This window comes from Somniosus microcephalus, chromosome 12, assembly GCF_052327205.1.
Source record: "Somniosus microcephalus isolate GS21.2 chromosome 12, FLI_Smic_1.0, whole genome shotgun sequence".
NCBI lineage: Eukaryota > Metazoa > Chordata > Chondrichthyes > Squaliformes > Somniosidae > Somniosus > Somniosus microcephalus.
This window is the reverse complement of record NC_140998.1, coordinates 162,816,075-162,840,555: the sequence shown is the minus strand read 5'-3', so window position 1 is coordinate 162,840,555 and position 24,481 is coordinate 162,816,075. Positions and strand designations below refer to the sequence as shown.

General features: G+C 45.5%; 1 protein-coding gene across 1 annotated transcript in view; it reads right to left on the bottom strand.

The window, feature by feature from the left end:
- Positions 1-24,481, bottom strand: part of vps39 (VPS39 subunit of HOPS complex) — a 93,133-nt gene that overhangs the window by 41,632 nt on the left and 27,020 nt on the right. Inside the window, exons 10-15 of the mRNA XM_086003749.1 lie at positions 24,252-24,325; positions 23,798-23,896; positions 16,645-16,762; positions 4,553-4,681; positions 3,520-3,622; positions 1,941-1,986 (exon numbers count right to left, since the gene is read on the bottom strand). Coding sequence (XP_085859875.1) covers positions 1,941-1,986; positions 3,520-3,622; positions 4,553-4,681; positions 16,645-16,762; positions 23,798-23,896; positions 24,252-24,325 — 569 coding nt within the window. The remainder of the gene's footprint in view (positions 1-1,940; positions 1,987-3,519; positions 3,623-4,552; positions 4,682-16,644; positions 16,763-23,797; positions 23,897-24,251; positions 24,326-24,481) is intronic.

Below are 24,481 nucleotides of genomic sequence, written 5' to 3'. Positions count from 1 at the left end.
TGGAGGGTAGCTAATGTTACCCCACTATTCAAAAAAAGGTGGTAGAGAGAAAACGGGAAATTACAGACCGGTAAGCCTGACATCGGTAGTGGGGAAAATGCTAGAGTCCATTATAAAAGATGTAATAGCAGAGCACTTGGAAAACAGTGACAGGATCGGACAAAGTCAACATGGATTCACAAAAGGTAAATCGTGCTTAACTAATCTATTGGAATTTTTTGAGGATGTAACTGGTAAAATAGATACGGGAGAACTAGTAGATGTGGTGTATCTGGACTTTCAGAAGGCCTTCGATAAGGTCCCGCATAAGAGATTAGCGTGTAAAGTTAAGGCACATGGGATTGGGGGCAAGGTATTGACTTGGATAGAGAACTGGTTGGCAGACAGAAAGCAAAGAGTTGGAATAAACGGGTCTTTTTCCGAATGGCAGGCAGTGACTAGTAGGGTACCGCAGGGATCGGTCCTTGGACCCCAGCTATTCACAATATATATATAAATGATCTGGACAAGGGAACTAGACGTAATATCTCCAAATTTGCAGACGACACAAAGCTGGGTGGGCATGTGTGCTGTGAGGAGGATGTCAAGAAACTCCAGGATGATTTGGACATGTTGGGTGATTGGGCAGAAACATGGCAGATGCAATATAACATGGATAAATATGAGGTTATCCACTTTGGTGGCAAAAATAGGATGGCAGATTATTATCTAAATGGCAATAGATTGGCAGAAGGGGAAGTGCAACGAGACCTGGGTGTCCTTGTGCACCAGTCGCTGAAGGTAAGCATGCAGGTGCAGCAGGCGGTTAAGGCGGCAAATGGTATGTTGGCCTTCGTAGCGAGAGGGTTTGAGTACAGGAACAAGGATGTCTTGCTGCAGTTGTACAGGGCCTTGGTGAGACCACATCTTGAGTATTGTGTGCAGTTTTGGTCGCCTTATCTGAGGAAGGATGTTCTTGCCATGGAAGGAGTGCAGCAAAGATTCACCAGGCTGATAGCTGGGATGGCAGGAATGACGTATGAGGAGAGATTGGGTCGATTGGACTTGTACTCACTGGAGTTTAGAAGAATGAGAGGTGATCGCATTGAAACTTATAAAATTCTGACAGGACTGGACAGACTAGATGCAGGAAGGATGTTCCCGATGGTCGGGGAGTCCAGAACCAGGGAACACAGTCTAAGGATAAAGGGTAGGCCATTTAGGACAGAAATGAGCAGGAATTTCTTCACCCAGAGAGTGGTGAACCTGTGGAACTCTCTACCACAGAAGGCGGTGGAGGCCAGTTCATTAAATATATTCAAGAAGGAGTTGGATATATTTCTTAAGGCTAAAGGGATCAAGGGGTATGGGGAGAAAGCAGGGACCGGGTACTGAATTTGGATGATCAGCCATGATCGCATTGAATGGCGGAGCAGGCTCGAGGGGCCGAATGGCCTACGCCTGCTCCTATCTTCTATGTTTCTATGTTAACTTATTTTAAACAATTAACAGACAGGTTTTAATAAATCTGTGATTGACTTAACCAGCTGCATGTGACAACCGAGTAATCTAGGTAAGTACATGAAACCCTGCTAACTCCATGTCAACAAATGCACTAGTGCCATGCTCACCAACTGCTGATTACAACAGTCTTGACCACGGTTTGTCCACTTGTTCCAATCCTACGAGGAGCTTCCCTCTCTCCTCCACTCAACTCAGAGTGCAACAGTCGACAGCTAAACTGTTTGTTTTCCAACTGTGATCGCGGCTAGTCTCTCAGCCCCATCCCTCAGTCATGATTCTACTCGGCTTCTACATGGCAAGTATTGGTGAGTAAGTGCTACATGGCTGTCCTCTACAGTTTAAAACAGTAATCCCTGCTATTCGTGCTCCACATAGCATAAGGACAAGGAACTGTACAGAGTTTTGCACAGGCAAGAATTAGCACTGTGTGTACTCACGTCTTTGTTGCCATCCCTGTTCCAGTCATAATGTTTGTGACAGTACCTGAAATCGGACAGAACAGGTGCCCGTTAAAATCAACAGACTTAAACCAAGTCTAGTTCGATCTGCTTTGTTAAGGATACGAGCAAGTGAACTCAGCTTAAAAAGCTATTTTCTAAAGTGGACAATGCTACATAGAAGTTGGCGAGATTAGTGAGAAATCGATCCAACAGGCGGTGTTCCACATCTTCATTGTTGGGACCTTACACTGCACATGTAGAGATCAAAGTTTAAATAGACTCTCGAGAAAGTACATCAACAGAGGGAGCTTTCCCCTCTGGGCCCCCAAAGCTTGCCTCTCCTGAATGCTCTGACTGTTGCTGGGGTACAGTTCAACAGGTGGCAGCAGTCCTCTGGGACCTCCCTCAAGCCGACCAGTTTTCATTTGTAAGTCTAGACACCGAGGGGTAGAGTTTCCGCTTCAGGCATAATCGGGAAATTGTGCCAAAATGCGATTGAAATTGCGCTAGTTAGGTTACGCTTCAAGTTTCCACTAAAATTCATTTCCATAATCACAAACGTAAAATCTCCCATGAGCCAGCATAATCGGGCTTAATTGTTTCTTTTTTTCTTTCCGTTAAAAAGTACTCCTGATGTATTTAAGAGTGGTAACCTGATGCAGTTTTTTTAAATACAGCTGAAAATGGGGTTATTACCTTTTTTTTTTTTTAAAAGTAAGTGTCCGTGAGTAACCGGATTTAAAATCACTGAAAATGACTTAAAAAAAGCAAGACTGAACCACTTAATAGTTACATTGATGTACACTCATAAAAATCATAGGAACTTACAGCACAGAAGGAGGCCATCGGCCCATCTTTGAAAGAGCAGTTGTGCTCAGTCCCACATCTCCGCTTTTTGTCCGTAACCCTGTACGTTCCTCATCCTCAAGTACCTGTCCAACTCCCTTTTAAAATTATTTATGGAATCAGCTTCCACCACCTTTTCAGGTAAAGCTTTCCAGATCCCAGCAACTCTCAGTGAAAACATTTTTCCTCATCTCCCCTCTAGATCTTTTGCCAATGATTTTAAACCTGTCAGAGGGAATCATTTTTCTCTACTCTATCAAAGCCTATCACCTTGAATACCTCTATTAGGTCACCTCTTAACCTTCTCTGCTCCAAGGAGCTTGACTGATGCGAATTGAATCTTGAACCAGTGTAAAAAAATTGTGGAAAACACTACGCAAGTACCCCCCCCCCCCCCCCCGCCCCGACTGCGCTGGAATCTGGACGCAAAACAAGCAGAAACTCCCCCCACCCCCAAGTCTCAGCAGACTATTTAACTGTCGGGCATGCACAAATGTACAAGCTGAAACGATGAGCCCATGGTGGAGAACCATCTATACTCAAGGGCAGCCAAGTACATTAATTAGTCGGTGTTGGATTTGAGCCCATGGACCTCAGTATTGCAGGCCCAACACTTAAATAATTAAAAAGGTCCAGAAATCTAACTCTCAAGACCAGGTCATATTAATTAAAACCCAGTAATTTTAACTGTAGATGCCAGGGCTCACAATATAGGATGTGGTATACTTACTCCTCTGCCATTTTAATATTCTTCAGTATGTGAACATAAATAAAAAGAGCTTGTTCATGTAAACCCATCTGGCCCATTAGCAACGCTCGCTCCTCCAGCAATCCTGAAATACAACCAGAAATACAATTCACCACGCACACTTTCTCCCTTCTTTTTCCCCACTGAGAGGCCTAAAGTGAAGGCCAAGGTGTATGAAATCGCCACAGTTGAAGAGAAAAGATGAGATAAATCAGAAAGTAGTGTGATTAGTCAATGACAAGTTTAGATTTCAGGAACCCAAGACCCATGGAAAGGATGAATTAGAGTAGGGGATGGTGCAGTGAGTTTTGATATACAGTAGGCTGGAGGAAGACCCTGTAGGACAATGCATTTAATGTTCAGTAGGAATTAAAGACAACACTTCAGAAGAGCAATAACCATAGTAGTATTAATATAACACATTAGGTAAAGAATTTGGAGGTTAGACGGGGATTGCTAATCAGACAAGCTTTTTTCTAATACATGGTCAAGGAGTGCTGAAACAATGCTAAAATATATGGGAGCAACATTTATACCTCCTCTTTAAAAAAAATTATTAGTTGATCTCCTACGGCACTGGACACAGGGAAGCAAGACTAAATGCAGTTTTCAGGTGAAGTGGAATTAGAAAGCAGGAGATAATTGGACCAGGGTGTTTATACATAATTGAGTTCCTAATTTAATATCATACATTCTGTCCTGATATATTAAAGTTAAATTACAAAGCTCAACAGCAATTTGGCAAGCAGAAAAGTAGTTAGTTGCAACAAAGTCATTTCTCTACAGTTCAGGCTGAGCAGCTGGGAGACTCAAAACTGATGTGCTGCATCACCACCACCAGTGGGAGGATGCAATTACAGCATGAAAATTATGAAGTGTTAATTCGTAAATTTAACAAAACTTCACATTAGCCATGAACAGCCACCTGACACTCACTACACATGTCTAGCCAAAAAGTGAAATACCCATACAAGCTATGTTCATTAGCATTTTGTCCGGACATTTGGCCACTCACCATCAAATGGAAAGTCACTGATGAGCTTGCTGGGCTGATAATATGTTGAGATTTCCAAGAAAGACAACAGCTTGTTCCTGTGCTCTCCCAACTCCCCTTCCTCCTTTCCAGCAGGAACAGGAATCTCATCTGGAAAAGAAGTAACCCAAGGTGATTATAATCCAATTTTTATAAACTATATGCAAGTTAGAGGTAAAAAAAAAAGCAACTCAAGGCTGATGAAGCCTTTTGTGTTATTTTTAAAAGGTGGGGGGGGGGGGGAGAGAAGTCAAGAACCCTACCAAACTGGTAGCTCAGAAATGACATCATGAGTTGGACAAATACCCAGTGAATGGTGTTGAAAAAGCCAAGATAAAATCAAAAGAGAACTAGTCTTAGCAGACAGTAAATTGTATGGAAAAGTAAACAGGTTTAAACTAGTAAAATACAAATTTAGAACTAAAATCAGGATGTTCTTCTGCACAAAAAGAGTGGGCAATACATGGAATGGGCTCCAAATAGAGCAATGGAAGGAAAAATCGTAGAACCACTTAAGAAACAATTGGATGCTGCAATGAAGGGACTGAAGAGTCTTTTTGGATGGAAGACCCAAGAATGAATATTTTACATCAGTCTTTACAGTAGAAGACACTAAGAATATCCCAACACTGGACAAACAGGGGGCTAAAGGGGGGGAGGAGCTAAACACGATCAAAATCACTAAGGAAGTGGTACTCGGTAAAATAATGGGACTCAAGGCGGATAAATCACCTGGACCTGATGGCTTACATCCTAGGGTCTTGAGGGAAGTGGCGGTAGGGATTGTGGATGCATTGGTAATAATTTTCCAAAACTCCCTGGACTCGGCAAAGGTCCCGGCAGACTGGAAAACTGCAAATGTAACACCCTTATTTAAAAAGGGCAGTAGACAGAAGGCTGGAAACTATAGACCAGTTAGCCTAACATCTGTGGTAGGTAAAATTTTGGAGTCCATTATTAAGGAGACAGTAACAGGACATTTGGATAATCATAATTTAATAGGACAAAGTCAGCATGGTTTTATGAAGGGGAAGTCATGTTTGACAAATTTGCTGGAGTTCTTTGAGGAAGTAACGTATAGGGTGGATAAAGGGGAACCAGTGGACGTAGTGTATTTAGACTTCCAAAAGGCATTTGACAAGGTGCCACACAAGATTATTGCTTAAGATAAAAAATCACGGGATTGGGGGTAATATTCTGGCATGGATAGAGGATTGGCTATCTAACAGAAGGCAGAGAGTTGGGATAAATGGTTCATTCTCAGACTGGCAATCAGTAACTAGTGGTGTTCCGCAGGGGTCAGTGCTGGGTCCCCAACTCTTTACAATCTATATTAACGATTTGGAGGAGGGGACCAAGTGTAACATATCAAAGTTTGCAGATGATACGAAGATGGGAGGGAAAGTAGTGAGTGAGGAAGACATAAAAAACCTGCAAGGGGACATAGACAGGCTAAGTAAGTGGGCTGAGATTTGGCAGATGGAATACAATACTGGAAAGTGTGAGGTTATGCACTTTGGCAGGAAAAATCGTAGAGCAAGTTATTATCTTAATGGCAAGAAACTGGAAAGTACTGAAGTACAAAGGGATCTGGGGGTCCTGGTGCACAAAACTCAAAAGGTTAGTATGCAGCTGCAGCAAGTGATTAAGAAGGCCAATGGAATGTTGGCTTTCATTGCTAGGGGGATAGAATATAAAAATAGGGAGGTATTGCTTCAGTTGTACAAGGTATTGGTGAGACCGCACCTGGAATACTGCGTACAGTTTTGGTATCCATACTTAAGAAAGGACATACTTGCTCTCGAGTCAGTACAAAGAAGGTTCACTCGGTTAATCCCGGGGATGAGGGGATGGACATATGAGGAGAGGTTGAGTAGATTGGGACTCTACTCATTGGAGTTCAGAAGAATGAGAGGCGATCTTATTGAAACATATAAGATTGTGAAGGGGTTGGATCGGGTGGATGCGGGGGAAGATGTTCCCGATGATGGGTGAAACTAGAACTAGGGGGCATAGTCTTAGAATAAGGGGCTGCTCTTTCAAAACTGAGATGAGGAGGAACTACTTCACTCAGAGGGTGGTAGGTCCATGGAATATGCTGCCCCAAAAAGCTGTAGAAGCTACATCATTACATAAATTTAAAACAGAAATAGACAGTTTCCTAGAAGTAAAGGGAATTAAAGGTTACGGGGAGCGGGCAGGAATTTGGACATGAGTCTAGGTTCGGATCGGTCATGGCCCTGTGGGTAGCGGAGCGGGCCCAGGGGCCGTGTAGTCTGATGCTGCTCCTATTTCGTGTGTCTAATTCTGTTAGATTCAGGAGATGGTTCTGTGATAGTGGATTGGCGGTTAGGATCAGATCAGCCATGACCTTATTGAATGGCGGAGCAGGCTCGAGGGGCCGATTGGCCTACTCCTGCTCCTATTTCTTATGTTCTTATGTAATGGTCATCCTCATCTGTAATTATTTTGTAAACTGGATCCGAAAGTGTCAGCTTGGCTTAGTGGTAGCACTCTTGAAGGTTGTGAGTTCAAACCCCACTCCATCAAGACTTGAGCACATAGTCTAAGCTGACACTCCAGTACAATACTAAAGGAGTGCTGCAATGCACGAGCACCTGGTCTTGATTGTAAACTCTGAGCAAGATCCTAATCTACTCTATAGGCTTTCTTCATTCCAGACAATGTCAGCAATTATTAAAGAACTAACTGGAACTGGGTAAATGATCTCCTCGAGAGCAGTACTGCAGAGAATCAGCATGTTCTTGTGACAGCACAGGCTGTAGTGTCTCTTAAGGTAACTGGAGTTCATGGACTGTGTAAAGTCTGTGGGTTGTGCAGTTAATAACGACACAGACTTCAGGAGTAACAAACAAACAGGACTTTACTATTCGAAGGTCAGGGCGAATCTGCCCAAGGAATCCTACCACAATGCTTATATACTGGTGTGGTCACTGTCAGTATTACAGTATACAGAAGCCAAACAAGTAGTGCCACACCTAAAGTAGTTCTCTTAAAGGTGAACGGTTACATACAATAGTTTCCTTAAAGGTAGACGGGTACATACACTACAATCCTCCCTTTTTAGCTTACAACATACTGATTCCTTAGTAAACATACATACAGCTTATGTAAGACAGTTCATAGATTCAGTCTTTCTGGAGGTTTCCGGATTCTGTCCGGATAACGCCGCAGTGGTGTCGTCATTCCCGGCGGGCTAGTATGTGCTTCTGGCAAAGTCGATTCGGCTTGAAAAACAGTGTCAGGTTCATCTGATTCCAGTATTACCAGATCGGAAGTAGGTGTTCTGGGTATCTCAGTTTCAACATTACCCGGGTAAGGTGGTGAAGTCGGTTGCCCATTTGTGGCGGACCCTATGATCTGGTCCACATGGCGCCTTATTATATTGTCCCCAATGTCCACCGTATACATCAACGGCCCTAGCCTTTTTCCAATAGTTCCAGGCTGCCATTTCTCGGTACGGTAGTCCCGGGCCAAAACTCGTTGACCGATCTGGAAAGATCTAGTGGCCCTTTCATTCATGCCTTGGAATTGCCAGTTCTCTACGTCCCTTCTGACGTTTGGTTTGAGTAAATCCAGCCAGCATCTTAGGCGTCTATTAAAAAACATCATGGCGGGAGTTTGATTTGTGACCGCATGTGTTGCATTCCGGTAGGCCAACAAAAAGCTATCTACCTTATGTTGTAGATTTATGTCTTCATTACCCATGGCCTTTATGGCCTTCTTGAAGGTCTGGACAAACCTTTCAGCCAATCCATTGGAGGCGGGGTGGTATGGGGCTGACGTGTAGTGCTTAACCCCATTGCTCTTTAAGAATTTCTTGAATTCTTCGGACACAAATTGCGGTCCATTATCAGAACAGATCTGTTCCGGCAGGCCATTCCTAGCAAACATAGTCCTTAACACTGTGATGGTTTTTTCCGTGGTGGTGGTGGTCATCTTAATTACTTCCGGCCACTTGGAGTGGGCATCCACCGCTATTAGAAACATCGAGTCCATAAATGGACCAGCAAAGTCGATGTGTACTCTTTGCCAAGGAGATGAGGGCCACTCCCATGGATGCAGAGGAGCCTGTGGTGGCGTGTTCTGAACCCTCTGACATCCTAGGCAGTTCTTAGTGATCTCTTCGATGTCTCCATCAATGCCTGGCCACCACACAAACGCTCTTGCTAGGTTCTTCATCTTCACTCCACCCAGATGTCCTTCATGCAGCTCCTTTAGCACCTTCTTTTGGAGTTTGGGTGGAATCACCACTCTAGATCCACACATCAGGGTTCCTCGACACACTGACAGTTGTTCTTTCCTCTGTGAAAATGCTTGCAGTGTTGGTTCGCTCTGTGCTGGCCATCCCTCCACCGTTAAATCATAGACTCGTGAAAGAGTCGGGTCATTCCTTGTCTCATTCTCAATCATTGAGTTTGTTATCGGTAAACACTCCACTATGGATGAGTGGAACATCTCTACTGGGTCCACTGTACTCGCTTCTTCTACCATCGGTAATGGCAAGCGCGATAACCCATCAGCATTTCCATGCTGTTTGGACCTTTTGTATTCGATGTCATATTGGTGTGCCCCAAGTAACACGGACCACCTTTGTAACCTTTGTGCTGTCATGGTGGAAACGGCCTTGTTTGGGTTGAATATGGACACCAACGGCTGGTGGTCTGTCAGTAATGTGAACTTCTTACATTGCAGGTAATGATTGAATTTCTTCACGCCCCACACCAGACTGAGGGCCTCCCTATCTATTTGAGCATAATTTCGCTCTGCGGGGGTCAACGATCGGGACGCGAATGCCACTGGCCTTTCCAAGCCATTTGGTAGCCTGTGCGACAGTACTGCTCCAATTCCGTACGGGGAAGCATCACAAGCTAGACGAAGGGGTAACGTTGGGTTGAAATGAGCCAACACTTCTTCAGAGGTAATCAACTCCTTGCTTCTGCGAAAAGCCTTTCTGCATTCCTCACTCCACTTCCATGGTGTATCTTTCCGCAACAGAGCATTCAGCGAATGCAGCACCGTGGATAAATTTGGCAGAAACTTGTGATAGTAATTAATCAACCCCAAGAATGATCTTAACTGTGATAAGTTTCCTGGAGCGGGGGCCTTCACGACCGCTTCTATCTTTTCAGGTGACTTGTGCAGTCCCTCTCGGTCAATGACATGACCGCAGTATGAGATCCGTTTTTGGAAGAACTCACACTTCTTGCGATTAACCCGAAGGCCATACTCCTTCAACCTGGTGAGTACCAGTTTCAAATTTGTGAGGTGTTCTTCCTCGTCTTTTCCCGTGATCAGAATATCATCTAAGTAGCACTGCGTGCTTGGAATTCCTTGTAATACCTGCTCCATGGCCCTCTGCCAAATTGCTGGCGCCGAAGCTACCCCAAAGACCAGTCTATTATAGCGATACAAGCCTCTGTGTGTGTTGATGGTGAGGTACTGGCGTGACTCTTCCTCGACCTCCATCTGTAAATATGCCTGAGCGAGGTCTATCTTGGTGAAGTGCTTCCCTCCAGCCAACGAAGCAAAGATATCTTCAATCCGCGGAAGCGGGTATTGTACCGTGTGAAGCACCGGATTCACTGTGATCTTGAAATCTCCGCAGATACGGACCTTCCCCGGTCCCCCTGGCTTATTACTTGGTGAGGACTTCATGACGGGAACAATGGGCGTGGCCCACTCACTCCAGTCCACTTTTGACAGGACCCCTGATCGTTCAAGTTCTTCCAGTTCTGTCTCCACAGCTGGTCGTATTGCGTAAGGTACCGATCTGGCCTTAAAAAACTTTGGGCTTGCATGTTCTGCAATCTTAACCTTTGCTTTAATTCCTCGCAGTGTTCCCAGTCCTTGCTGGAATACCTCTTTAGCTTCGTCCAATATTCTGGACAACCGTTCAGGTTTGACATCCTCTTTTCCGGAATCCACCGTCATGGTGTTTAGTGAATGCCAGTCCATCTTTATTTTTCGGATCCACTCCCGTCCCAGAAGTGGTGGACCTCCCTCAGGCAACATATACAGGTCCAACCGGTGGTGATCTTTATCCTTGTATCTCACCTTGACTTCTATCTTTCCGATGGGGAATACTTTGTGCCTCGTGTATGTCTGCAGTACTAGTTCCGTATCCCGTAGTGGAATATGCTTGAATAACTTTTTATAGTCATGCTTATTCATGACCGTCAACGCCGATCCGGTGTCCACTTCCATTTTTACTTGGACTTTGGCAATCTGTAGCGTGATCCAGATAGTCTGTCGGTCAGCTTCATTACTCACATTGTGAATTCTTAGACTGTCCAGTCCTTTGCAGTTGGAGTGCGAGTCCGACTTCTGTTCCTTCACTCTTCCTAGTCACCTCTTGTACCTTTCTGTACCATTTTTGTGGTGACTCATTATTGTTGTACGTCGTTCCTGACCGGCATACCTTAGCCATGTGACCGAGCTTGCCACATTTCCTACATTCTTGTTTTTTAAACCAGCATTGGTTCTGGTCGTGTGTTGTCTTCCCACAACGACAGCATTTCGTTGTACCCGAAGTAATTTGTTGTACCCTGAGTGCCGCTGCCTTTAGCTGCATTTCCGCAGTTCCTTTCGCTGCGGCTTCGTTTGATGCTGCGATAAGGACAGCCTTATCCAGTGGAAGATCGTTCTCTTCGAGTAGTCGCTTTTGCGTCCCTTCCTTGGACAATCCGCATACGAACTTGTCTCGCAGTGCCTCTGTCAGATTCCCTCCGAACTGGCAATGTTTCGCTAGCCTACGCAGTTCGACCAAGTACTCCGCGTTGCTTTCGTCTTTCCGTTGCGTTCTTGCATAGAATTTGAATCGTTCAGCCAACATCAACGGTGCGGGGTTCAAGTGATCCTTCAGCACTGCTACAATATCATCGAAAGTCTGATCCGCCGGTTTAGCTGGCGAGAGAAGATGCTTCAACAACCCGAATGTTTTTGCACCCATTATGTTAAGTAAGGTTAAAGCTTTTTCATCCTTTGCTATTTTATTAGCCTTACAATGTATCTCAATACGTTCCACGTACGTGGTCCAGTCTTCTATCTCAGAATTAAAATCGTTGATGTCCCCACGCTCAGGCATCTTCCTTTCCTTGGGAACAACACAAGTATTTCTTGAAATTATTATTATTATTTTTTCTCCCTAAGATGGCGGCTTTTCCCGCGAAAATGGCGGTTTCCCGCTCTTTCCTTCTCTCCCCGCCCCTTCAATGGTGGTTTCCCGCGTCTGTCGTCTTCTCCGCCTAATGGCGGCTTCCCGCGTTTCTTCCCTGGTGGGAGGGGTATGCTTTCCCCACAGCGGACAGGTTCAGCCGCTGGGCTGGCTCTCGCACAGTCTCTCTCCCCTTGCTCGGCTCTGTCTCTCTCTCTCCCGCCCGCTTGGCTCTACCGGCGCTGGGTACTCCCGTTGGCGGAGAACAGTTCAGCCGCTGGACTGGCTCTCGCGCAGTCTCCCTTGGTCGGCTCTGTTTCTCCCGCACACTCGGTTCCCATTCGCCTCCCAGCCCTCTCGCAGTCCGGTGCTTCCCTCCCCGGCTGCGGCTGAGTTTCTCTCTTCCCGCGCCTACGCTCCCGGTCTCAGCGCTTCGTGGCTTCGGTCGCTGCCCGGCTTTCCTGCCGATCGCGGTCTGGCTGTCTCACGACGCCGTTGGACCCGACTTTCCGTCCGGCTCCTTTCCCCCTCGACCGTGGTCGAGTGCACAGCCTTTATCCTCCGGATATTCTTTACACTTTCCCTTACTCACAGTCTCCGTGGCCGCCTTGCTTCCTGCTGATCGGCTCACTCCGCACCGTGGCAGAAGGGACAGTCAGTGCCTGTTGCTGATGGAAGCTTTTGTTGCTAACGTCTTCCTCCTTTCTATTGCTGCAGCCTCGTGTTTTCTCCCAGCAGAACGACGAGGGCGGTTGCCTCTCTTCGACGCCCTTTAGTTGCTTTGGTAGTCTTGCCGCAGGGTACGATCGGACTCGTCGCCACAGTAAAGTCTGTGGGTTGTGCAGTTAATAACGACACAGACTTCAGGAGTAACAAACAAACAGGACTTTACTATTCGAAGGTCAGGGCGAATCTGCCCAAGGAATCCTACCACAACGCTTATATACTGGTGTGGTCACTGTCAGTATTACAGTATACAGAAGCCAAACAAGTAGTGCCACACCTAAAGTAGTTCTCTTAAAGGTGAACGGTTACATACAATAGTTTCCTTAAAGGTAGACGGGTACATACACTACAGACTGGAATTTAGCACCAATTCATCAAGTCATGCAATTTAAGTTATGTACTTCAAGGTCCATACAATTTTTGCCCTCTGTCACCTGACAGCAGGCAGTATAGCTCCTCCTGGACATAAACCACTAATCCTGAATCAGTGCTACAAACCGATATCTGCACCTCCTTATGATATGAAGCGGGAGCCCCGGCTCCCTGCGCCGAGCGGGAGCCCCGGCTCCCTGCGCCGAGCGGGAGCCCCGGCTCCCTGCGCCGAGCGGGAGCCCAGCTTCCCTGCGCTAAACGAGAGCCCAGGCGCCCTGCGCTAAACGAGAGCCCAGGCTCCCTGTGCTAAACGAGAGCCCAGCTTCCCTGTGCTGAGCAACAGCCCAGGCTCCCTCTGCTAAGCATGAGCCCAGCTTCCGGGTTGTGTTTGCTCAGCAGTTCGTTCCTTGGAAGGATTTGCTGTTAAGGGCCCAGCCATCCATCTGCAGCAATGTGTTAAACCAGAACTTGAAGCTGGGTCAGGAAGGAACAGCTTCAAGCTCGAACCTCAACAAGCATTTCATTCAAAACAGTTGCAGCTCCGAGCACAAACCTGAGGTGATTGAGTTCAGCCTTCAAGTGCTGTGTATAGAAGCTGAAGTTTCACAGCGGGGCCCTGAACAGAGAATAGGAATTGCTGCTGGGGTGGTGAGCACGTGGAGATAGAGCTCCTCTGGTAGTTTGAATCTTCACCAACTTAGGGAGCAAGTGCAGGTAAGGCTCGTGGATTTCAAACTTTACTCTGCTGGAGGCCCCTTGCAAATACTGACATATAGCCAAGGACTCTGACTTAACTGCCCAAAAATTAACTGTTGTGCACAAAATGTTTTTAATTAGCATACAACAGAAATAACTTGCTAGTAAGTCAACAAATACAGAAATCTGATGACAAGTGGATAGAAATCTGCTGGCCTCGTGGAATCTGTACAGACAAGTTCTCCAGCTTGAAAACTTTTGGTTATGTCACAAGATGGAATCAAATTCTCTGAAAATGTTTAAAATTGTGTTCTAAGCTGTGGCGATTTGATGAAATATGAAGCACAATTGCCTTTGCAAGGCCAGCATTTTTAGCAATTTTCTAGTTAGTGGTTGTTTGCGATCAAGTTGCAAACCATCTTCCTGTATTACAGTAGTGCATTCGTCAAACGTCTGAGTGCATAAATAAGGAGAAGGAATGAGACGGGTAAAAATTTGCTAATGGAATTCTAGGTTTTATCACAAGGTATAAATTATAACAGCCAAGAAGTAATGATGAGCCTGTATACAACCTTTAATAAGACCTCAGTTAGAGTAGTGTGTGCAATATTGGGTTCCACATTACAGGAAGGATGTTGAGGCTTTAGAAAGGGTACAATACAGATTCACCAGGAAAGTGCCTGATATGAGGAAATATAAATACGAAGACTGACTTCAAAAGTTGGGCCTTTTTTTGTTAGAACGACACAGATTATGTGGCGATATGACAGAAGTGTTTAAAACTATGAAAGGATCGGACAGGGTAGATAGAAGCAGACTGTCTCCAGTAGTTAAAGGGTCAAGAAGGAGGGACCATAGAGAGAAGATTAAATGCAAGAGAGTTAGAACAGAGGACAGGAGGAACTTCTTGAGAAAGTTGTGAGGCTGGAATTCACTTCAAGGGTTAGTGTTTGAAGTAGAGACTGTCAACAGTCAAGATTAGATTGGATGGGTGGATAAAAGAAAAGAGATTAAATGGATCTGGGAACAGGTTTGGATGGATAAAGGAAAAGAGATTAAATGGATCTGGGAACAGGGTGGGTAAATGTGGTTAGAACTATTTGCTCACATGTGGAGGGTAAATGTTGACACAGACTGGTTGGGCCGAATTCTCCGTTTCCGTGTTGTAATTTCTATGCCTCTCATTTGCTTTGTGGGACCATGCTGTGTGCAAATTACCTGTTATGCATGCCTACAAAACAAGTGATTACATTTCAGAAGTGATTCATTGTCTGTGAAGTGCTTTCAGATGCAAGGGCACTATATCAGTGTAACTTCTTTCTTCTGTTCTAATTCAGTGTGTTGTTGTACTCCCCAACATCTCCCACTAGATGGTGCTCCAACATTAAGCTCTCATTGTCACGTTCGAGGGCACAGGTTTTCAAACTGGTGTTCCCACATCCTAGGGCAGGTCCAGAAAGCATCAGATTTCTGCTCATCAGTCACCAAATTTCTGAATTGTTCTGTATGTGTTGACTTAGAAGTACATTATATCCTTTGTTGTATTGTAATAAAATAAAGTTTTCTGCAATGGTTTTCCTTTGGGTAGCTGATGCGGTTTTTCAGAAATTAGGACAGCGGGTCACCAGGACTGTGCTGCTATTTGCAGAGTGTTAATATTTGCAGAGATCCCCTGAAAGTTTGTAAATATTTGCAGCAGGGTCCCGAGAGTGTATCACTATTTAGAGAGGTTCCCACAAGTGTGTCAGTATTTGCAGGGGGCCCTGGGAGTATGTCAATATTTGCAGGGGGTCCCTGAGAGTGTGCCAGTATTTCCAGGGTGGTCCCCAACACGGAATTTTGAAAAACACTGTCCTAGTGGCAAAAAAAAGGACAGAATAGATCAAATACCCACCTGTCTGAAGGTAAGCAACAATCACGAGTTAAAATGGAGTTGCGGGATAAAGGAAGTCCAGTTTTGATCATACTTGGCTTTACAAAATTCCTGATTCAACCTTAGACCCAACTTCTCCTCCAGAGCAAATTTTCACAGGGTGGTCTGGTCTAATGAAGGGAAAGCCAACAGGTTGAAGGGAGGTGGATACAGTCCGCACCGCTTATAGCAGGAGAGTTGGTGTCAACACAATTTTCTCACTATACACGGTGGGTGATATAACAGGACAGTCGAGATCCTGGAGGAGGCTGGCAATGAGGCATGTGATAACGAGAGATATAGCTGCAATGAAAGCACGGCGGCAATCTTCATCCCTCATCTCCTCATTTACTTTCTAAATGCTCCAGTGCCATTACTAACTACCTTGTGTACCCAGACTAAACATTCACTACAAGCACTGGGACTACTATGAGGCGGTCAGGCTGTGACGGGGTGGACGGAAGGAGTCTAGGAGTGAGTTAAACAGGCCGAATCCGTGCTCTCATCTTTGTCACTGGTAAAAGAAAAGGTTGTACTGTGTTCATTTTAAAACAGAGCTGGAATGTGTCCCATTACAGGATGCTGTGAATGGGGCTAAAGAGAGGTGCAAACAGCTACTTGAGCTGCCTAAAATAGTAGGCACGCTAAACACAGTTTAAGCAGCACCTTTGCAATAGACGCCTATGGTAATGGCAAATAGTTAACACCATTTACCCGATATAGCGGAATAAGCGGGAATGGTGTAAGTGGTGGGGACTGTATCTGATTCTACTCAATCACATCAGCTGTTGAGTTAAATAGGACCTAAACTGAGCGTAAATTTAGCCGGTGTCTGGAGTGCACACCCTGTTAAAGAGAGGATAATGGAAGAAAGAGAATGGATTGGAGGGGAGAAAGAGAAGTCATCATGAAAAAAATGTGTATTTACTAAACTTTGTCCGAATGGTACAAGATTCAACGCCGTCTCAAAGTAACAATATTTCATTAGAAATAAAGCAAGCTTTTATTAAAAAAATAACCTGGTGTGATTTCTATAGGTCAGTGCAATGCCTCAAGCAAGTGCTTTCAGGGGAGGAGGGGAGAAAAAAAATAGCAGAAAAGATTGGCCAGGTAAACCAAAACATTTTTTTCGCAACTCAGAAGAAAATGCATTGATGTGCAGCGCAGATCCTCTGCAGACATGGGCCTTACCCTCAGGTAGAGAGTTGAGGTATTCCTTCATGAGGGCTTGTACCTTCTCACGGTACAGCTGGATCAGACAGTTGTGGAAGACTGGCCCTGTTTCATCCCAGATATAGATGATGTGTTCCTTGGAGGAAGGAGGAAAAACAACATTTATCACTACGTGACAGGTGTGGAGGGAGAGTGAGTCCAGAAGCTATTTGAAGGGTAGAGTATCGGAGGACGCATTGTTGGAGGTATTTCCTTAGGAATGAAGAGCCAGGTGGTGTGCAGAATCGATCGCAGGGCCTTGCTCCTGCCCATCTCTGTAACCTCCTTCAGTCCTACAACCCTCAGAGATCTCTGTGCTCCTCCAATTCTGGGCTCTTGCGCATCCAGATTTTAATCGGTCAGCCATTGGTGGCCGTGCGTTCAGCTGCTGACGCCCTAAGCTTTGGAATTCTCTCCCTAAACCTCTCCCACTCCCTCCTCCTTTAAGATGCTCCTTAAAACCTACCTGGCCAATATTTATCCCTCAATCAACATAACAAAAACAGATTATCTGGTCAATATCACATTGCTGTTTGTGAGACCTTGCTGTGCGCAAATTGGCTGCCGCATTTCCTACATTACAACAGTGACTACACTTCAAAAGTACTTCATTGGCTGTAAAGCACTTTGAGACGTCCAGTGGTCATGAAAGGTGCTATATAAATCCAAGTCTTTCTTTCTTTTACCTCTTTGACCAAGCTTTTGGTCATCTGTCCTAATATCTCCTTATGCTGCTTGGTGTCAAATTTTGTTTGATAACGTTCCTCTGAAGTGCCTTGGGACATTTTACTACATTAAAGGTGCTGTGTAAATGCAAGTTGTTGTTGTTTATTTGCTGTCTGGAATTCCATGATCTCATTATAATTGGATTTCTTTATGTGCCAGTACTGGGATGAGCTCTTAGTACTGACCTTTTCCGGTCTCTGAGTAACTTACATTTATATATATAGTGGCTTTCACAACCAAAGAACGTCCCAAAGTGCTTCACAGACAATGAAGTACTTTTTTGACATGTAGTCACTGTTGTAGGAAATGCGCAAGCCAATTTGCATACAGCAATCTCCCACAAACAGCAGTGAGAAAATGACCAGATAATTTTTTTTTAGTGATGCTGGTTGAAGAATAAATATTGGCCTGAATTCCCCTGCCTAGAGACGTTTTACACCCGAGAAGGTAGATGGTGTAGTGTATGTAACCTGTACCACCTTAAGAGGATACCTTAAGGTGATGGACTACTTTTTGATGGCTCCTGTACCTTGTAGTACCGGTGGTGACCACACCGGTATATAAACCCTGCGGAGCAAAGTGTATCTCAGTTCAGCCCTGACCCTCAATCACTAAAGACCTGTTTACTTACTTCTGTAGTCTGTGTCCTGTTATTCAGTATAACTGCAATTGAAAACACAGACTCAACAGTGGCGACGAGTCTGATCTTACCTTGCGGCAGTTTTGCATCAAAGGAAGCTTCATCCTCAGACACAGATGTCGAAAAAGGGCATCCGCCCTCAACATCCTGCATCGCACGGGAGGCCATCGGAAACCCGGGTTGGTTTGCTGACCATGAAGTCAAGCATCAGTGAGCATCCCTTCTACGACAGCGGCGGGTAAGCCCGATCGAGCGGCACGGGGGGGGGGGGGGGGGGAAAGTCGGCCGAGTTGTCAGTGGGAGAAGGGGAGGGAAAACGACGAAAAGGGCGGAGAACACGACCGCAGCCGGTGTCAGGGGCCGGACTGCAATCGGGCAGAGACGCGCAGCAGCCAGAAAAGCGTTTATGGCCACAAGGACCGCGGGAGCGGCGGGGGAACAAGAGCAGCAACGCAGGGGAAAATAAAGGACCACTGGGAGGCGTGGACGGCAACAGCGCGGGAATCGCCATTTTGAGTCGGCGGGGAAGACAAGCGCGGGAAAAACCGCCATTTTGAAAAAAAAAAAAAATAATAATAATAATAATAATATCCAAAGGGGAAGGAGAAACTCAGCAAGGATGCCAAAAACAGGTAACATCACTGCTTTTGATAACGATGTGGAAGATTGGGCCACTTATGTGGAACGCATCGAAGTTTACTGTACAACGAATGAGGTACCGGATGATAAGAAAGCACTAACCCTATTAAACTCAATGGGTGCAAAGACGTACGGGTTATTAAGGAACCTTGTAACACCAGACAAACCGGTAGGGAAGAGTTTCGCGGATATTGTTACTATCCTGCAGGAGCATTTAAACCCCACACCGCTGCTGATAGCGGAACGATTTAAATTCTACAAAAGAATTCAACTTAAAGAAGAAAGCAACGCTGAATTCCTAACAGAACTGCGCAAGTTATCAAAGTACTGCCAGTTCGGAACAGGACTAGCAGACGCACTGAGAGATAAGTTTGTGTGTGGGCTCCTAAGGGAAGGAACCCAGAAGCGACTGCTAGAGGAAAAGGAACCTTACACTGGACAAAGCTTTCAGCATTGCAGCATCCCACGAGGCAGCAGCACGAGGCGCTGCAGAGATACAGCAAAGGCCATTGGAATTCAGCACTAATGAAATGGCATTGGGCACAGTAAAGTGCTATCGTTGTGGAAGGACAACGCATGACCAGAACCAGTGCTGGTTCAAAGATAAAGAATGCAGGCAATGTGGCAAACTTGGTCACATAGCGAGAGTATGCCGGTCAGGAAAGAAGACCAGCAGCAAAAAGTCACCGCAGGAGAAGTACAAAAAAGTACACAAGGTGACAGAGAACAGTTCGGATGAACAGAAGACGGATTCAGACTCCAGCAGTAAGCAACTGGGTTGTCTGAAAATACATAATGTGGGTAACGCAGCAGACCACCAAACTATCTGGGTCACGCTTCGGATAGCAGGAGTCCAAGTGAAGATGGAATTGGACACTGGGTCGGCATTAACGGTCATGAATAAGCAAGATTACAAAAGGTTATTCTCGCACATTCCCGAGGGATACGGAGATTGTATTGAAAACATACACGGGGCAAATAGTATACCCCAAAGGAAAGATAAAAGTAAACGTGGTCTACAATGGTAAAGAAAGTCAGAAAATGGACTTGTATGTGTTACCTGATGGAGGTCCGCCACTACTGGGGCGGGAATGGATCCGGAGAATAAATGTGGACTGGCATTCCATACAAGCACTGACTGTAGATGCCTGTAAGGAGGATGACGTCAAACCTAAACGACTGTCCAAAACCTTAGACGATGCTAAGGAGGTGTTCCAACAGGAACTTGGAACACTGAAAGGAATTACGGCAACCATCAAGGTTGAAGAACATGCAAGCCCAAAATTTTTCAAAGCCAGACCGGTGCCTTATGCGATACGACCTGCTGTGGAAGCAGAGCTGGAAGGGCTAGAACGTTCAGGGGTACTGTCCAAGGTGGACTGGAGCGAATGGGCTACACCCATTGTTCCTGTCATGAAGCGTTCGTTGAGCAACAAGCCAGGGGAACCTGGGAAGGTTCGCATCTGTGGTGATTTCAAGATCACTGTTAATCCGGTTCTTCACACGGTGCAATGTCCGCTTCCGCGGATTGAAGATATCTTCGCTTCGCTGTCTGGCGGGAAACACTTCACTAAGATAGACCTGGCGCAGGCGTACCTACAGATGGAAGTTGATGAAACGTCACGTCAGTATCTCACGATCAACACGCATAAGGGCTTATATCGGTATAATAGACTGGTTTTTGGAGTGGCATCGGCTCCAGCGATTTGGCAAAGGGCCATGGAGCAGGTATTGCAGGGAATTCCAGGCACACAATGCTACCTGGATGACATCCTGATTACAGGAGATAACGATAACGATCACCTCGCGAATTTGGAGCAGGTGCTCATCAGATTGAAAGAATATGGGCTCAGAGTTAATCGCCAGAAATGCGAGTTCTTTCAAAAGCGAATCTCGTACTGCGGCCACGTCATTGACCGGGAGGGGCTCCATAAGTCACCTGACAAGATCGAAGCTGTTGTAAAAGCTCCTGCACCGGAAAATGTATCCCAGTTGAGGTCGTTCCTCGGGTTGGTTAACTATTACCATAAGTTTCTTCCAAATTTATCCACGGTGTTACACCCGCTAAACACTCTTTTGCAAATGGGAATACCATGGAAGTGGAGCTATGATTGTAAGCGGGCTTTTCAAAAGAGCAAAGCACTGATCACCTCTAAGGAAGTGTTGGCTCACTTTAACCCAACGCTGCCTATTCGCTTAGCTTGTGATGCTTCTCCATATGGTATCGGGGCAGTGCTCTCACATAAGTTTCCAGATGGCTCGGAAAGGCCAGTCGCTTTCGCATCCAGATCACTGACCTCCGCTGAGCGCAACTATGCTCAGATAGATAGGGAGGCGCTCAGCCTCGTGTGGGGAGTTAAGAAATTTAACCATTACCTGCAAGGCCAAAAGTTTACGCTGCTGACAGATCACCAGCCGTTGGTTTCCATTTTCAACCCTAAGAAGGGTGTTCCGGTAATGACGGCGCAGAGGCTTCAGAGATGGTCCCTTTTCCTAGGGGCACATCAATATGATATTGAATTCAAAGGTACAAAGCAACATGGTAATGCTGATGGGCTGTCGCGTCTGCCACTACCTACAGCGGAAGAGGCACCAGCAGTTGACCCTGTAGAGATATTTCACTCGACCATCATCGAATGCTTACCAGTCACCAATGCGGGTATTGAGAGAGAGACCCGAAATGACCCGACACTGTCTCGGGTCTACGACTTGAGAGTGAAGGGATGGCCAGCACATGGCGAACCACTGTTACCAGCATTCTCAGCCAGACGAGAACAGCTGTCCGTATGTCAAGGAACATTGATGTATGGAACAAGGGTGATTATTCCTTAGAATTTAAGAGAGAGAGTTCTGAAAGAATTGCACGAAGGTCATCTGGGGGAAGTCAAGATGAAAAGCCTTGCTAGGGCTTATGTGCGGTGGCCAGGTATCGACAAACAAATAGAGGATCTGACTAAAAGCTGCTCAGGGTGCCAAAAAGTTCAAAATGCACCTCCAATTGCACCGCTGCATCCATGGGAATGGCCTTCAGCCCCATGGCAACGTGTGCATATCGACTTTGCAGGTCCATTCATGGATTCCATGTTTTTGCTAGCAGTAGACGCACATTCTAAATGGCCAGAAGTGATTGAGATGTCGACCACTACCTCTGAGAAGACGATCGCAGTTCTAAGAACCATATTTGCAAGGAATGGGTTGCCGGAGCAAATATGTTCAGACAACGGACCACAGTTCGTGTCAGAAGAATTCCAGAAATTCATGAAAAAGAATGGGGTGAAACACTATACATCTGCCCCATATCATCCGGCTACAAATGGGTTGGCCGAGAGATTTGTACAAACGTTCAAAAAGGCGATAAAGGCCATGAGTGAAGACCATATTCCACTACAACACAAGGTGGACAATTTCCTGATGGCGTATCGAAACGCCACGCATTCAGTGACAAATCAAAGCCCTGCCATAATGTTCTATAACAGAAGGTTGCGGTCCCGGTTGGATTTGTTAAAACCCAATGTGCGAAGGGAAGTCGAAAACGAGCAATTCCAGCATGTAAATAACAAGGCCACTCGTAGTTTCGAAATAGGACAATCAGTGTTGGCCAGGGACTATAGGGATGATAAATGGCAACCTGGAACAATTCGTGCACGACAAGGACCCTTGATGTACACGGTAGACGTTGGAGAGAACGTAATACGACGTCATGCTGACCAACTTGTGGAATCGAGAACAAGGGTCGACCCCATGTCTACGGCAGAGACACCAGTTGAAGAACTTATTGAGCCTGTAGCATCTACCTCAGACTCGAACGTACATGATGTTCAATCCATAGGAGATCAGGTGGATGAGTCACCCCAGCAACGAGAACCAGAGACCCCTGAAAGGCGTTATCCGGCCCGGATCAGGAGGCCTCCTCAGAGACTGAATCTTTGAACAGTTGTGTGTAAATTGTATATATGTTATCCATGTAATGTTTAATTTGGGGTGTACACTGTTAAGCTAAAAGGGGAGGAATTGTAGTGTATGTAACCTGTACCACCTTAAGAGGATACCTTAAGGTGATGGACTACTTTTTGATGGCTCCTGCACATTGTAGTACCGGTGGTGACCACACCGGTATATAAACCCTGTGGAGCAAAGTGTATCCCAGTTCAGCCCTGACCCTCAATCACTAAATACCTGTTTACTTACTTCTGTAGTCTGTGTCCTGTTATTCAGTATAACTGCAATTGAAAACACAGACTCAACAGATGGGGCCTCAGTTTAACATCACCTCTGACAGTGCAGCACTGAAATGTCAGCCTACATTATGTGCTCAAGTCTTTGGAATGGGACTTGAACCCAGAAGCTTCTGACTCAGAGGCAAGCATGCTACCATTCTGGCACCTTAGCTTCTATCTATCTACACAATCAAAATAAACACTGCCCAAATATGCTGTTGAATCACCAATCCAGATACTTGCAAATTAATGTTATGCAGCTGCACCAACAGCATCTGAAAACATTATTTGTTTCCGAAAAGAATGGATTTATGGTTTTGTAATGGAATAGTCACTGCAGGCTCCCTCGATGACTGCGTTAGTAAAGTGTGTGCCTGAGTCATACAGACCTGAAGGTCCCATATCGGGAAAAAATAAACCAGCCAGGGGTCTCCCCCCCCCCCCCCCCCGCCCCCTCTCCCCCCCCCCCCCCCACCTCAGTACTGTGTCCCCTACTGAAAAGCACACATATGGATGTCAGGATCAGGCTCGGTTGGGATGCAAATAGCCTGCCAACACTCACCATCTGGGCTCACACAAGGAATGGATACTTGGGCAAAGTGCTAGAGGATTGTGCAGCAGAATAAAGAGATTTAGATAGGGCAGCGAAGGGGCGGGGGGGGAGGAATGGTCATTGATGGCTGCAATACAGAATTCATATTTTCTACTGTGGCATGCTGCACTGATCAAAAGGCAACATAGTAAGCAGTGTGGACAAGTTTGAAACCTAAACCACCCCATCACTCTTCACCCTCCTCCTCAAGTAAACACCAAGTGGCTGAAAAGTTTGGTAACAAAGAGTGGTAACAAAGGGGGCAAAAATCACTGGGGATTAATATTAATACTGCTTACAAACAGCAATAGTTCTTACCAGATATGGAATAGCAAGCTCCTTACAGCTCTCCTTCAGGAACTCCAACACTTTGTTTCTTGGCAGGTTTTCCACCTCAGGTAGATCCTCTGTAAATATCTAGACACAGAAGGGAAAAGAATGACAAATTCAAACCAAAATGTTGTGCCATTCACTGCTTTATTCAGAGCACTCAAACTTCGAGTGACTCTGCTCCAAACAGAGCTCTTCCTTTCATGCCACACATTGCTCGATCCACAGCACTCCTTTCATCACTCTGTGCTGCAGCTGAACAGCTCCCTCTCTCCCACAAACATTGTTCCAGCCAGCATCAAACACCACTTTGATGAAGTGCAAGTACAGTATATAGAAAGGTGGCTGCGGAACTCTGCTGAAGACTTGATTAGAGCAACGTAGTTTTGATTTGATCCTTAGTTCAAAATAAAACACTTTACAGAGTGTTCTGAATCCCTACCTTTAACCCATCTTCAGGGCATGCTTTCAGGACCCAAAGAGAAAACTCAAAAATAATATTCAAGTTCTCTTTCCCTAAAAAGAAACAGAAACAGAGGTCAGAGAGTAGAGATGCAGAAAAGTCTCATCTACAACACTTACAGCACTGTTTAAATTAAATGCAACAAGTGATGACTGATCAAACACCAAGTACCAAAACTCCAGATTTACTGGAGGACCTCAAATGGCTGC